The sequence below is a fragment of the Natator depressus genome, chromosome 23, assembly GCF_965152275.1.
Source record: "Natator depressus isolate rNatDep1 chromosome 23, rNatDep2.hap1, whole genome shotgun sequence".
NCBI classification, from domain to species: Eukaryota; Metazoa; Chordata; order Testudines; family Cheloniidae; genus Natator; species Natator depressus.
This window is the reverse complement of record NC_134256.1, coordinates 11,401,322-11,417,337: the sequence shown is the minus strand read 5'-3', so window position 1 is coordinate 11,417,337 and position 16,016 is coordinate 11,401,322. Positions and strand designations below refer to the sequence as shown.

The following is a 16,016-nucleotide window of genomic DNA, read 5'->3' as shown; positions in this document are numbered from 1 at the left end:
TCCTTTGCCCTTGGACTTCCACTGCCACCACCAAACTTTATCTGGGTTCCTGAGAAAATGTAGTTTGGCAACGTCTTTCCCCCCAAAATCCTCCCAACCCTTGCACCCCACTTCCTGGGGAAGGTTTGGTAAAAATCCTCACCAATTTGCATAGGTGACCACAGACCCAAACCCTTGGATCTCAGAACAATGAAAAAGCATTCAGTTTTCTTACAAGAAGACTTTTAATAGAAATAGAAGTAAATAGAAGTAAAATCAGGATGGTGAATACCTTACAGGGTAATTAGATTCAAAACATAGAGAATCCCTCTAGGCAAAACCTTAAGTTACAAAAAAGACACACAGACAGGAATAGTCATTCTATTCAGCACAGCTATTTTCTCAGCCATTTAAAGAAATCATAATCGAACACATCTCTAGCTAGATTACTTACTAAGTTCTAAGACTCCATTCCTGTTCTGTCCCCGGCAAAAGCATCACACAGACAGACACAGACCCTTTGTTTTTCTCCCTCCTCCCAGCTTTTGAAAGTATCTTGTCTCCTCATTGGTCATTTTGGTCAGGTGCCAGCGAGGTTACCTTTAGCTTCTTAACCCTTTACAGGTGAGAGGATTTTTCCTCTGGCCAGGAGGGATTTTAAAGGGGTTTACCCTTCCCTTTATATTTATGACACAGCTAAATACAAGGTATTGTTTATCATAAGTGGTTAGCACACACTGTAAGAGACCATTCAAAGTGAAATGGCCTGTTTACACCTCTGCAGTCATGTGATAAAAAGGGGTTTATTAGGTTACATATTCTTGTAATAAACCATAAATCCAGTGACTTTATTGAGATCAGGACTTTTAGTGCCTAGCAAAGTTATGAATTTAAGCTCCCAGGCTAATCTTCTGAAGGTGTTGTGCAGGTTCCTTTGAGGATTAGGACTGAGAGGTCAGATATGGAGTGATTGTTTAGTAAAAATGTGCACCCACAGGTGGTAGGGTGTTTTTATCTTTTTTTTCATTTTTCTGTGTGAGTTCATTTGAGAAAGTGGTGATTGTCTGGTTTTACCCACAGAGTTGTTGTTGAGGCATTTAGTGCACTGGATGAGGTATATCACATCTTGTGATAAGCATGTGTAGGACCCATGAATCTTGCTCAGTCCGTATTGGCCTCTCAGTCCTCATCTTCAGAGGAGAGGCATAATATTCACTAACCCAAAAGAAATTAAAATGATGCCTACATTAAGAAGTGTTTTTTGCTTTGCAGATGGACTCCAGATAACAGTGGGTAAGTTTTGCATTGACTTTTCAAATGTAAATGTTACTTTAGTTCCATGATAGAAAAGAGATACAAATAGAAACAAAGTTGTCCCAGTAACAAACACAGGACTGAATGATTTTTTGTTAGAATATTATTTTTCTAAAATTTGCTATGATAGACAGATCAGTGCTACAGTCCTATTCCTGCTCTCATTGGGTGAAAAATCTCCTCGGTGGAATGGGTTATTCACCATTTAAATCCCAACTAGACCTTCAAAATAGGGCATAGGTGTGTACCTTGTGCTGCACAGGTCTAGTTCTTCTCTCTGTCCAGGGATGAATTTCAACCAAAATCAGTCATAACATGCCTTTGAATATATGAGGAGTGAGACCCTGACAATGTGTCATTGCTTATATGATTTGCAATTTGCCCTTGACATCAATAATGAGAGTAACAGCACACCCTTTGAGATAATGTGTGTGCGCGGGTGTCCTGCTGACAAAATATAGAGATCATCTATCACTCTTTCTGATTTTTTGCTTTATAAGTCAGTTTCTCTTCTCCACCCCCTTTGAGATCTGGGGAGGTAAAAACACACACTCCTGCCAGGCTTCAAGGGTATTGGTGTCCCTCCAAGCTCTGTCACCCTGGCCAGGGTGCACCCCTGAGGGGTGCAGCCAGGAATCACTTCCTCCCACCCCCCTGTTTTTTGGAGGCTGCTGGTAAGAAGTCTTTCCATTATCACTCCTGGCCTATGGGGCTTGGTGGAGCAAGAGAGGGGAGACGAGTTGCAGAGCCAACATGGATTGACTCCTTCATAGCATGGCACAGAGATGAAAGGGTTGAAGGCCTCAGCACATTCCTTATGTGCTCTTAGAATCATAGAATATCAGGGTTAGAAGAGACCTCAGGAGGTCATCTAGTCCAACCCCCTGCTCAAAGCAGGACCAACACCAACTAAATCATCCCAGCCAGGGCTTTGTCAAGCCTGACCTTAAAATCAAAATGTGTAAAACCGTATACTCGTATTTCTAACACAAGATGAAAAGTTGATGGTGGGCTTTGTTAGAAGGGTCGTTCTTTACCTTTCCACCTGACATTCTCCAACCTCACCTTACAAGAGCTCGGACAAATATTCTCAAACTTTATTATATGCCAAACTGCTCTTTGTTAAAGTATTCTATTTTATTCTATTAGTAGTATGGCTGGGTGTGGATTGATTTTCCTCTCTAATTCCACTAGAATTTTCAACATTTCAAAACATTTTCCCATCCTGAATCAGGATGAACAGTTGAAATCTTGAAAAGTTTTACAAATTGAAAGCCCCCCACCCCACCCAGTACAGTTTAGGATAATTGAAACCTGTTTTGATAATTTTGAAGAAAAAAATAGATTTTGACGTTTTTTCTTTTTTTCCAAAACCATTTTAGTGTAAATTTACTGAAGTTACTAAACAAAAAAAATCTCTTGACTTGAAAATTCAAAACTTTCATTTACAAAAATGTTGAAATGGGATGTTTTTAAAATCTCAACCCTTCTTTTATGAAAAGTGTTTTGATTCACCATTTCAGTGAACAGAATACTATTTCTCAAACAGTTTCTGTTTTGATGAATCAGCATTTTTCAACTAAAAACATTTCATTGAAAAAATTCCCAATCCAGTCTGAATTTGTTTAATTTCAATGTCCATTGGATCATATCATAACTTTCTCTGCTAATGAGCTCTTCAGTCTAGTACAATAAGGTATAATATAATCCAGTGGCTATAAACTGAAGCTAGACAAATTCAGACTGGAAATTAGGAGTCAATTTTTAATTGTGAGAGTAATTAACTGTTGGAGAAATTTACCAAGGTTCTCTAGGAATTATTTTGGGGAAATTCTGTGGCCTGTTTTATATCAGGGTTCATCTTATATAATCTCAGTGGTCTCTTCTGGCATTGGAGTCCAAGAACTGCATTCGTATCCAAGTACCATTGGCTTTGATTCATGCATTTTACTATTTCTGTACTTACAGTATTTTATAAATTACCAAACTTCGGCTTGGTTCTGGTATTATATTATTTCTGTCTGGTATGGAGACAAAACTAGAAGTACAGAGTTAAGCACATGGTTTTCTTTTTGTTTTTGTTTTTCAGGAAGACTCCAGAAAGAAAAAGGTTAATTCCCATTTCCGTCTGTTGCTTGGAGGATGTCTGGCTGGGTAATATTTGGGTGAGATGTTTTGGGGGACAAGAACTGTGAATTCAAGAAAGATTGAGTGCAAATTGTTTGTAGATAGTGTGTATCACTATAGTTGCTTGAACTGACTGAGGATTCAAGGCATTGTTAATAATGTATCTGTGGTGATGTGTGAGTGGGAAAGGGCATTTGGAAAGAGGATTTGGTGAGTTGAAGGCTGGTTCTCCATTTTTGGGAGAGCACAGGACTTAGTTCTTCTTCAAGTGATTGCTCATGTGCATTCCACAATAGGTGTGCATGCTCACCACTTGCACTGGTGCCAGAAGTTTTTCCCTTAGCAGTACCCATACGGGAGTGCCCCTACCGACCCCTGGAGAGGCACCACCATGGCACAGTATAAGGGGCACTGCACATTCCTCCCACCCTCAATTCCTTCTTACCTCCAGTGAAGGTGCTTCGGAACTGCTCTGCTCCAGCTGAGCTGTAGATTTCCCTCTTGGACTCTGTTAGTTCATAGTTAGTAGTGCCTGTAGTTAAAAGTAATTTTAAAGTGCTCCCGGTTCGGGGCATGCCCCGTGATCCGGGCTTTAAGTCATGCATCACTTGCAAATGGCCTATGCCCGTGAGTGATCTGCATGCTGACTGTTTATGCTGTCTGGGGAAAACCCATCTCAGCGACCATTGGAAGATTTGCAGATCCTTCAAACCTCGGGCCAAGAAGGAGTGGGACATTCGGTTCCGAGCTATTTTGATGGACTTGGCCCTGACCCCAAAACTGCTGCACTGCTCCGAGTCAGCGCCGAGCACTGCTCATTGGTGTGCGGCGACCCAGCTGTGCCCTCCAAGAGTCGGCACCACTCCCCGTCCACAGGACACTCTAAGAAGGTGAAGAAGAGGTCTTCTCCACCAAGGCACCGGAGCAAGACTGGGGGAGAGACTAGACCCATGTTGGGCAGCTCTTCATCCCCATCGGCCTTGCAGCCTCTGACTCAAGTTGAGCAGAGTAGCCCAGCCCACTCTGAGCGGACCTCCCGGGATGCCAGTAGCCACATTTGGGTGCCCTCCACGCCAGAGGCCTTGCAGGTGGCTCGAGACATTATGTCTCTACCAGTACTGGTAACACCCCATCAACTCCCACGAGGTTGTCTGGCTGGGTACCGACCGGCAGGGGTTCCAGGCACCGCTCCACCTCGAGGGAAAGTAGACCGCATGAGGAGAGTGTGCCCCACCAAGACTGGGACAGATGACACTGGAGGTCATTGTCTCAAAGAAGCTACCATAGCTCCTCACGGTCCGGACATCCACACCATTCCTGTTCTTCGTCTCTCTTGAGGTCCCCACCGCGGCACCACTCCCGCAGCCCCAGGCGTCAATCGCCAACACCCTGCCATCAGGGATACGCCCGTCGGAGCTGGTCATGGAGCAGCTGCTACCTGCAGTACTACTGCTCCTCCACACTGGGATCATGGTCTTGCATCTGGCACCACTCCCGATTCCGCCACTCATCCCAGTCCCAGGATGGCATGCCAGCCCGGCCTCCCTTCGGAGTTAGAATCATAGAATATCAGGGTTGGAAGGGACCTCAGGAGGTCATCTAGTCCAACCCCCTGCTCAAAGCAGGACCCTTCTCCAATTAAATCATCCCAGCCAGGGCTTTGTCAAGCCTGACCTTAAAAACTTCTAAGGAAGGAGATTCCACCACCTCCCTAGGTAACACATTCCAGTGTTTCACCACCCTCCGAGTGAAAACGTTTTTCCTAATATCCAACCTAAACCTCCCCCACTGCAACTTGAGACCATTACTCCTTGTCCTGTCCTCTTCTACCACTGAGAATAGTCTAGAACCATCCTCTCTGGAACCACCTCTCAGGTAGGTCAAAGCAGCTATCAAATCCCCCCTCATTCTTCTCTTCTGCAGACTAAACAATCCCAGTTCCCTCAGCCTCTCGTCATAAGTCATGTGTTCCAGACCCCTAATCATTTTTGTTGCCCTTCGCTGGACTATCTCCAATTTATCCACATCCTTCTTGTAGTGTGGGGCCCAAAACTGGACACAGTACTCCAGATGAGGCCTCACCAATGTCGAATAGAGGGGGACAATCACGTCCCTCGATCTGCTCGCTATACCCCTACTTATATATCCCTAAATGCCATTGGCCTTCTTGGCAACAAGGGCACACTGCTGACTCATATCCAGCTTCTCGTCCACTGTCACCCCTAGGTCCTTTTCCGCAGAACTGCTGCCTAGCCATTCGGTCCCTAGTCTGTAGCGGTGCATTGGGTTCTTCCATCCTAAGTGCAGGACCCTGCACTTATCCTTATTGAACCTCATCAGATTTATTTTGGCCCAATCATCCAATTTGTCTAGGTCCCTCTGTATCCTATCCCTGCCCTCCAGCGTATCTACCACTCCTCCTAGTTTAGTATCATCCGCAAATTTGCTGAGCGTGCAATCCACACCATCCTCCAGATCATTTATGAAGATATTGAACAAAACCGGCCCCAGGACCGACCCCTGGGGCACTCCACTTGACACCGGCTGCCAACTAGACATAGAGCCATTGATCACTACCCGTTGAGCCCGACAATCTAGCCAACTTTCTACCCACCTTATAGTCCATTCATCCAGCCCATACTTCTTTAACTTGCTGACAAGAATACTGTGGGAGACTGTGTCAAAAGCTTTGCTAATGTCAAGAAACAATACATCCACTGCTTTCCCTTCATCCACAGAACCAGTAATCTCATCTTAGAAGGCGATTAGATTAGTCAGGCATGACCTTCCCTTGGTGAATCCACGCTGACTGTTCCTGATCACTTTCCTCTCACGTAAGTGCTTCAGGATTAATTCCTTGAGGACCTGCTCCATGATTTTTCCAGGGACTGAGGTGAGGCTGACTGGCCTGTAGTTCCCAGGATCCTCCTTCTTCCCTTTTTTAAAGATTGGCACTACATTAGCCTTTTTCCAGTCATCCGGGACTTCCCCCGTTCGCCACGAGTTTTCAAAGATAATGGCCAATGGCTCTGCAATCACATCCGCCAATTCCTTTAGCACTCTCGGATGCAACGCGTCCGGCCCCATGGACTTGTGCACGTCCAGCTTTTCTAAATAGTCCCTAACCACCTCTTTCTCCACAGAGGACTGGCCATCTACTCCCCATGCTGTGATGCTCAGTTCAGGAGTCTGGGAGCTGACCTTGTTCGTGAAGACAGAGGCAAAAAAAGCATTGAGTACATTAGCTTTTTCCACATCCTCTGTCACTAGGTTGCCTCCCTCATTCAGTAAGGGGCCCACACTTTCCTTGACTTTCTTCTTGTTGCCAACATACCTGAAGAAACCCTTCTTGTTAGTTGTCAGTCAATGAGCCAGGCTAGTCAGGCTGGACAGCCCTCTCTGCCAGTGCCATAGCAGGTGCAGTGGCACCGGGCTCCCTGGCCAGCGCCATGGTACCATCAGCCCGTGGGCCCCGACGCAGCCCTCAGTGGTGGCTCGCTCAGTGGCCGGAGCCTCGGAAAGGCCATCAGCCTTCCTCTCTCAACCTCCCAGAAAGGAGTTGGTGGAGCATTCATCCCTGGTCCCGTGCTCAGAAGGGGACCAAGTATTGGGACCTCCGGCACTGGTGGTACTGCATCCCTGGATGAGGCGATCACAGCCCCTCCTCCGCCTGTCCCACAAAAGGACACGAAAGCCCACCAAGAGCTGTTGAAAAGGGTGGCATCAAGCCTCAACCTACAAGCAGAGGAGGTGGAGGAACCCCCGGACTCCCTCTTCAATGTCTTGTGAGCTTTGGCACCCGCCAGGGTGGCTCTCCCACTCCATGAAGGGGTAGCAAAGATCTCAAACGCCTTGTGGCAAATCCCAGTTTCCTTGCCCTCCATCTCTATGAGTGCAGAATGGAAGTATTTCGTGCCCACCAAGGGGCATGAATACCTGTATACCCACCTTGCCCCCAACTCTCTAGTGGTCGAGTCGGTCAACCATAGGAAGCGGCAAGGTCAACCCACTCCTATCCCCAAAATAAGGACTCGAGGAGACTAGATCTATTTGGTAGAAAGGTTTATTTGTCCTCGAGCTTCCAACTGAGGGTAGTGAATCACCAAGCCCTGCTGGGTAGATACGATTACAATTTGTGGGGCTCCCTGCCCAAATTTGCAGACTCCCTCCAGGAGCGTGATAAGAAAGAGTTCAAGGCTCTGGTTGAGGAGGGCATGGCTGCCACCAGGGCAGCCCTTCAAGCAGTCTCGGATGCTGCGGTTACAGCTGCAAGGTCTATGACCTCCGCGGTGTCCATGAGGAGAATGTCTTGGCTCCTGCTGTCTGGGTTGCCCAGGGAGACACAGAACTCCTTGCAGGACCTTCAATTTGATGGCAAGGCCCTGTTTGTGGAACAAACAGACATGAAGTTACATGGTCTAAAGGACTCCCACATGACATTAAAGACCCTTGGCCTCTATGTCCCGGTCCCAGCTAGGACCAAGTTCAAACCACAGCAGGCTCCCAGTCAGGCCATCCACTCCAGATATGAGCACCCTTATAAAAAATCAAGGGTCTATAAAACGCGCCCACAAAGGAAATCCTGGACTGCACCCCTGCCTGGGGCCTCTAAGGGTAAACAGTTGGGAAAGTGCCAGTTTTCACAGGATGCCTGGGGGTGACTTACCAGTTCATACCAGGGATCCACCCTCAATAAAATTTCCCTTCTTCAACCGGTTGTGTGCTTTTCTCCCGGAGTGGTCGCGGATGATCTCAGACCGATGGGTCCTCAACACTGTCTCCTGGGGCTACCCCACCCACCCACCCTCCATCCCTCTTCAGGGACCCCTCTCATGAAATCCTACTCGAGCAGGAGGTGAGGCGGCTCCTTGGCTTAAGAGCAGTGGAGATGGTAGCAGCTGAGTTCAGATGCAAGGGGTTCTACTTCTGCTATGTCCTTATCCCGAAGGCTAAAGCGGGGCTCAGGCCCATCCTGGACCTGTGAGGCCTGAACAAGTACATGGTAAAGATCAAGTTTCGCATGGTCTCTCTGGTCTCCATCATCCCCTCCCTGGATCCCGGGGACTGGTATGCCGCCCTCGATCTACAGGACACATACTTCCTACAGCCATTGGCCATTATCTTTGAAAACTCATGGCGATCAGGGGAAGTCCCGGACGACTGGAAAAAAGCTAATGTAGTGCCCATCTTTAAAAAAGGGAAGAAGGAGGATCCTGGGAACTACAGGACACTCAGCCTCACCTCAGTCCCCGGAAAAATCGTGGAGCAGGTCCTCAAGGAATCAATTCTGAAGCACTTAGAGGAGAGGAGAGTGATCAGGAACAGTCAGCACGGATTCACCAAGGGCAAGTCATGCCTGACTAATCTAATTGCCTTCTATGACGAGATAACTGGTTCTATGGATGAAGGGAAAGCAGTGGACATGTTGTTCCTTGACCTTAGCAAAGCTTTTGACACTGTCTCCCACAGTATTCTTGTCAGCAAGTTAAAGAAGTATGGGCTGGATTAATGGACTATAAGGTGGGTAGAAAGTTGGCAAGATTGTCGGGCTCAACGGGTAGTGATCAATGGCTCCATGTCTAGTTGGCAGCCGGTATCAAGGGGAGTGCCCCAAGGGTCGGTCCTGGGGCCGGTTTTCTTCAATATCTTCATTAATGATCTGGAGGATGGTGTAGATTGCACCCTCAGCAAGTTTGCAGATGACACTAAACTGGGAGGAGACGTAGATACGCTGGAGGGCAGGGATAGGATACAGAGGGACCTAGACAAATTGGAGGATTGGGCCAAAAGAAATCTGATGAGGTTCAACAAGGACAAGTGCAGAGTCCTGCACTTAGGACGGAAGAATCCAATGCACTGCTACAGACTAGGGACTCAATGGCTCGGCAGCAGTTCTGCAGAAAAGGACCTAGGGGTTACAGTGGATGAGAAGCTGGACATGAGTCAACAGTGTGCCCTTGTTGCCAAGAAGGCCAGTGGCATTTTGGGATGTATAAGTAGGGGCATTGCCAGCGGATCGAGGGACGTGATCGTTCCCCTCTATTCGACATTGGTGAGGCCTCATCTGGAGTACTGTGTCCAGTTTTGGGCCCCACACTACAAGAAGGATGTGGAAAAATTGAAAGAGTCCAGCGGAGGGCAACAAAAATGATTAGGGGTCTGGAACACATGACTTATGAGGAGAGGCTGAGGGAAGTGGGATTGTTTAGTCTACGGAAGAGAAGAATGAGGGGGGATTTGATAGCTGCTTTGAACTACCTGAAAGGGGGTTCCAAGGAGGATGGACCTAGACTGTTCTCAGTGGTAGTAGATGACAGAACAAGGAGTAATGGTCTCAAGTTGCAGTGGGGGAGGTTTAGGTTGGATATTAGGAAAAACTTTTTCACTAGGAGGGTGGTGAAACACTGGAATGCGTTACCTAGGGAGGTGGTGGAATCTCCTTCCTTCGAAGTTTTTAAGGTCAGGCTTGACAAAGCCCTGTCTGGGATGATTTGATTGGGGATTGGTCCTGCTTTGAGGAGGGGGTTGGACTAGATGACCTCCTGAGATCCCTTCCAACCCTGATATTCTATGATTCTATGATTCTATGATTCCACATTCATGTATTCGGGGGACACAGGCATTTCCTCCGTTTCACGGTTGGACAGGAGCACTACCAGTTCACTGTTCTCCCGTTTCGCCTAATCACGGCTCCCAAGGTCTTCACAAAGTGTATGTCTGTGGTAGCAGCCTACCTCAGACATCAGGGTGTCTAGATCTTTCTCTACCTCGATGACTGGCTGGTCAAGGGCAGCTTCAGGTCACAGGTACAGGATCACATAACACTTCTTCTGTCCACATGCACCTCACTGGGCCTGTTGGTAAACGACACCAAGCCCACATTAGTTCCGGTGCAGGGCATAGAGTTCATTGGGGCAATTCTGGCTGCAATGTGGGCCAGAGCTTCCCTCCCACCAAACAGATTCAAAACCCTAAGGGAGCTCATCAGCACAGTCACGAGGTTCCCTGTGATGACAGCCAGAGCGTGCCTCCAACTCCTGGGTCATACGTCTGCATGTATGTACGTGGTTCGTCACACCAGACTCAGGATGTGGCCCCTCCAGCTTTGGTTGGCCTCGATATTCTCCTAGTCCAGAGACAGGATGGACAAAGTCTTCACTGTGCCTGAACCGGTGATAACCTCCCTGCGCTGGTTGTCCTCCCCAGGGAACATGCTCCACGGGGTCCCGTTCAGGGGCCGACCCCCGTCTGTGGAATTGGTGTCTGACACGTTGAATTTAGGGTGAGGAAATCATGTGGGAAGCCTCCAGACCCAAGGTCTGTGGTCCGCACAAGACCTTGCCCTGCCCATAAATGTCAAGGAGCTCAGGGAAGTCCTTCTGGCATGTGTGCCAGTGGTCAGAGTGGTCAGAGAGCAGAGTGGTCAGGGTTCTCACGATCAACACAGCCTTGATGTTCTACATCAACAGGCAAGGCAGGGCCCGTTCCTCAGCCCTCTGCCAGGAAGCCTTCAGACTGTAGGACTTCTGCACAGCCCATGATATTTACTTGGAAGCCCACCACTTACCAGGCGTCTGGAATTCCTGGGCAGGGTGACTGAGCTGGGACTTCTCTTCTCAGCACGAGTGGTGACTGCACCCAGCAGAACGACCAGTATCCCCACTTCTGCTCCAGGGGAGGGTTGGGCATGGCCACGATCTCCAACGCCTTCCTTCTGTCCTGGTTGGGCCAACTTTTCTATGCCTTTCCCCCAATTCCACTGATCGGCAAGGTCTTGGAAAAGATAAAAACGGACAGGGCCCGGGTCCTCCTGATTGCCCTGGCATGGCCCAGGCAACATTGGTATGGGATTCTCACGAGCCTGGCAGTCACCCTGCTGTGGACATTGCCATCCCGCCTGGATTTGCTCTCCCAGGACCAAGGTCGCCTCCTCCACCCCAACCTAGCAGCATTCCACATCATGGCATAGCTGCTCAATGGTTAGGCTGAGAGGAGAGGACTTGCTCGGAAGGGTTTCAGCATATCCTCCTGGAGAGCAGGTGGCCCTCCACATGTCAGGCTTACCTGGCAAAATGGGCTCGGTTTTCCCTGTGGGCTGCTGATCAGGGCATCTCACCTGTGGCTTCTCTGATCCAGCTTATATTAGACTACCTCCTTCATCTTAGAGCCCAGGTCCTAGTGCCCTCATCTGTCAAGGTGCATTTGGTGGCCAAAATCGCCTTCCACCTGCCAGTGCAGGGTCACACGATATTCTCTCATGCCATGACTGGCCGATTCCTTAAGGGCTTGAATCACCTCTTTCCATATGGTAGGCCTCCAGTCCCACAGTGGGACTGAACTTGGTCCTGGCCAGGTTAACTGGACCTCCATCTGAACCGTTAGCTACATGCTCCTGGTCACACCTCTCATGGAAGGTAGCCTTCCTGGTGGCAATCACATATGCTAGATGGGTCTCAGAGCTCCGGGCTCTACAGGGTGTTCCATAAGGATAAAGTCCAGCTTTGACCACATCCTTCGTTCCTTCCGAAGGTGGTCGCCGCCCACCCTATGGGCCAGGACATTTTCCTGCTGCTGCTCTGTCCCAAATCCCATGCATCCAGTGAGGAGCACTGCCTCCACATGCTGGATGTGAGACTGGCTTTGTCTTTTTACCTGGAACATACAAAACCATTCAGGAAGTCTTCGTAACTCTTCATCACCTCTGCAGAATGCATGAGAGGCCGGCCGATCTCCACTCAGCGGCTCTCCAACTGGATCACCTCATGTATCCATACTTGTTACGACCTGGTGGGAGTCCCCCCACCGCCGATTGTGAGAATCATAGAATCATAGAATATCAGGGTTGGAAGGGACCTCAGGAGGTCATCTAGTCCAACCCCCTGCTCAAAGCAGGACCAATCCCCGATTAAATCATCCCAGCCAGGGCTTTGTCAAGCCTGACCTTAAAAACTTCTAGGGAAGAAGATTCCACCACCTCCCTAGGTAACGCATTCCAGTGTTTCACCACCCTCTTAGTGAAAAAGTTTTTCCTAATATCCAACCTAAATCTCCCCCACTGCAACTTGAGACCATTACTCCTTGTTCTGTCATCTGCTACCACTGAGAACAGTCTAGAGCCATCTTCTTTGGAACCCCCTTTCAGGTAGTTGAAAGCAGCTATCAAATCCCCCCTCATTCTTCTCTTCTGAAAACTAAACATCCCCAGTTCCCTCAGCCTCTCCTCATAAGTCATGTGTTCCAGTCCCCTAATCATTTTTGTTGCCCTCCGTTGGACTCTTTCCAATTTTTCCACATCCTTCTTGTAGTGTGGGGCCCAAAACTGGACACAGTACTCCAGATGAGGCCTCACCAATGTCAAATAGAGGGGAACGATCACGTCCCTCTATCTGCTGGCAATGCCCCTACTTATACATCCCAAAATGCCATTGGCCTTCTTGGCAACAAGGGCACACTGTTGACTCATGTCCAACTTCTCATCCACTGTAACCCCTAGGTCCTTTTCTGCAGAACTGCTGCCGAGCCATTCGGTCCCTAGTCTGTAGCGGTGCATTGGATTCTTCCGTCCTAAGTGCAGGACTCTGCACTTGTCCTTGTTGAACCTCATCAGATTTCTTTTGGCCCAATCCTCCAATTTGTCTAGGGCCCTCTGTATCCTATCCCTACCCTCCAGCGTATCTACCACTCCTCCGACTTTAGTGTCATCTGCAAACTTGCTGAGGGTGCAATCCACACCATCCTCCAGATCATTTATGAAGATATTGAACAAAACCGGCCCCAGGATCGACTCCTGGGGCACTCCACTTGATACTGGCTGCCAACTAGACATGGAGCCATTGATCACTACCCGTTGAGCCCAACAATCTAGCCAGCTTTCTATCCACCTTATCGTCCATTCATCCAGCCCATACTTCTTTAACTTGCTGGCAAGAATACCGTGGGAGACAGTGTCAAAAGCTTTGCTAAAGTCAAGGAATAACACGTCTACTGCTTTCCCTTCATCCACAGAGCCAGTTATCTCATCATAGAAGGCAATTAGATTAGTCAGGCATGACTTGCCCTTGGTGAATCCATGCTGACTGTTCCTGATCTCTTTCCTCTCCTCTGAGTGCTTCAGAATTGATTCCTTGAGGACCTGCTCCATGATTTTTCCAGGGACTGAGGTGAGGCTGACTGGCCTGTAGTTCCCAGGATCCTCCTTCTTCCCTTTTTTAAAGATGGGCACTACATTAGCCTTTTTCCAGTCATCTGGGACCTCTCCCGATCGCCATGAGTTTTCAAAGATAATGTCCAATGGCTCTGCAATCACATCCGCCAACTCCTTTAGCACTCTCGGATGCAACGCATCCGGCCCCATGGACTTGTGCTCATCCAGCTTTTCTAAATAGTCCCGAACCACTTCTTTCTCCACAGAGGGCTGGTCACCTCCTCCCCATGCTGTGCTGCCCAGTGTAGTAGTCTGGGAGCTGACCTTGTTCGTGAGGGCACACTCGACTGGAGTGCAAGCCTTGTCGGCTGCCTTTCTGGCCCATGTCCCTATTCAGAACATCTGTAGGGCTGCCACATGGTCATCGGTTCACACGTTTACCTCACATTATGCGATTGTCTCCCAAACCAGGGATGATGCCGGGTTCGGCAGTGCTGTGCTCCATCCCGAGTGTCTGTGAACTCCTACCCACCTCCAACAGATATAGCTTGAAATCACCTATTGTGGAATACACATGAGAAATAACTCAACGAAGAAAAGACAGTTACCATTTCTGTAACTGGGGTTCTTCGAGATGTGTTGCTCATGTCCATTCCACATCCTGCCCTCCTTCCCCTCTGTTGGAGTTGTCTTGCAAGAAGGAACTGAGGGCGGGGGGAGTGCACAGCACCCCTTCTACCACACCATGGCGGCGCCACTCCAGGGGTCGCTAGGGGCGCTCCGCTATAGGTACTGCTAAGGGAAAAACTTCTGGCACCAATGCATGTGGTGAGCACGCACACCTATTGTGGAATGGACATGAGCATCACATCTCAAGAAACACCAGTTACGGAAAAGGTAACTGTCTTTTTCATGGAGTTATGGAGTACAATATTGACTGTTGTTACCAGTTCTGGGTGATGGATCGAGTGTGTAAGAAAGGCCATGAATGAGAAAACTGGGAGCTGATGACTGGGTATGTCTGCAGTGACAGCTTCTTCACTGAAGTAAGGTAATACCTGTTCACCAATTTGTCACTGAAATCACTCTTCTTTTGCAGAACAGCTCCAGAAGGAGCACGGTAAGTTCTCTTTGATTACTCATCTGCTACTCTCCTCAGGAAGAATATTCATAAATGAAAATGGATATTTCTTCATTGCATTGGCTTTCCTCAATCCAAAGAGATTTCTTCACCCTTCAAATGTATTATCATCCCCAAAGCAGAGCAGTTGATGGCTTGCGCTCACAGGAAATTGGTTCATTTACCTAGACTATTTATATTTATAATAACTCAAAAATTGAAAGCCTGATTTTTGTATCACCATAGACTATAAACCTTAAATAATGCCATGCCTCCCGTTCTGGTAATTATATCTTTGAGTGTATGGAGGAGGCTCACATGTTTATAATGCTGTTTATGTATTCATGATTTCAATGTGTTCATGATATGGTATATGCTGTTAATTGGGAAAATCATTTTGAGTAGATATATATTATGTGTTTTAAATTCTGTATACTGCTGTGGAATAGTAACTCTTTCAGTCAGAAAAAAAAAACCCACCATTTAGTTAGATTCTCTGCTACTCTGAAACTTCTTCATGCTGCTTTCAATATGTTATCTTCCACAAAGAAACAATTGAACTGAGTACTACTGGTTTGCGGTTGTGATGTGGAATCTTTGTATGGTGCTACTATATTGCCCTCTTTGTGAGCAAGTGCAAGGAGTGTGTCCATTACAAGGGGGGCATGGCTCGACATCCACACAACCTGCCTTCTGAAATACCCATAGGATCTCTTAATGTCAGAACAGTTCAGACCAAACTTCAGGATGCTGTTTTCTGCAAAGAGGGAAAATCCCAGTGCAGAGGCAACTCAGAACAGGAGAATAGGATGCAAACACAACCTTTCATCACTGCTTCCGAGCCCCACCTCAGTCTCCAGTGAATGTTCTTTAGCTGCAGCTCCAGACCTCTGTTATAACCTTCAGCCCAGTGATTATGGTTCTCAGGAGAGAGGTGGGAAACCCAAGTTCTAACCTCTGTCTCCTCCACCTCATGCAGAGGGTGAGGTCTGGCTCTCCCACAAAACTGCATGAGTGCTATAACAACTGGACTAAAGGTGAAAAGGGAGGTAGTCCTCCTTGCCATCCTTTGTGTGTGCAGTTAAGTGCACTCTACTATCTTACTTGGAAGGTAGGACTTAGGCTCCTGATTCAAGGAAGAATCACTCTCACAGTCCAGGATGCAGTTGTTTTTCTTACTTGAGTTAGCAAGGTTATTTTTCTTACTTGAGTTAGCAAGGTAAAAACATAAGTGTTGACACAGTGGCAGAAATGTCAGCTCCGGTTAGTCATAGAGGTACAATGCTACCCAACTCCCTGGGTACGTGCTTAGGCAGAGAAACCAAGACATTC

At 47.8% G+C, this 16,016-nt stretch overlaps 1 protein-coding gene across 1 annotated transcript in view; it reads left to right on the top strand.

Annotated features, from left to right (window-relative positions):
* The window catches only part of LOC141976360 (butyrophilin subfamily 3 member A1-like), an 85,815-nt gene that overhangs the window by 49,044 nt on the left and 20,755 nt on the right, over positions 1-16,016 (top strand). Inside the window, exons 12-14 of the mRNA XM_074937310.1 lie at positions 1,252-1,272; positions 3,383-3,403; positions 14,664-14,684. Coding sequence (XP_074793411.1) covers positions 1,252-1,272; positions 3,383-3,403; positions 14,664-14,684 — 63 coding nt within the window. The remainder of the gene's footprint in view (positions 1-1,251; positions 1,273-3,382; positions 3,404-14,663; positions 14,685-16,016) is intronic.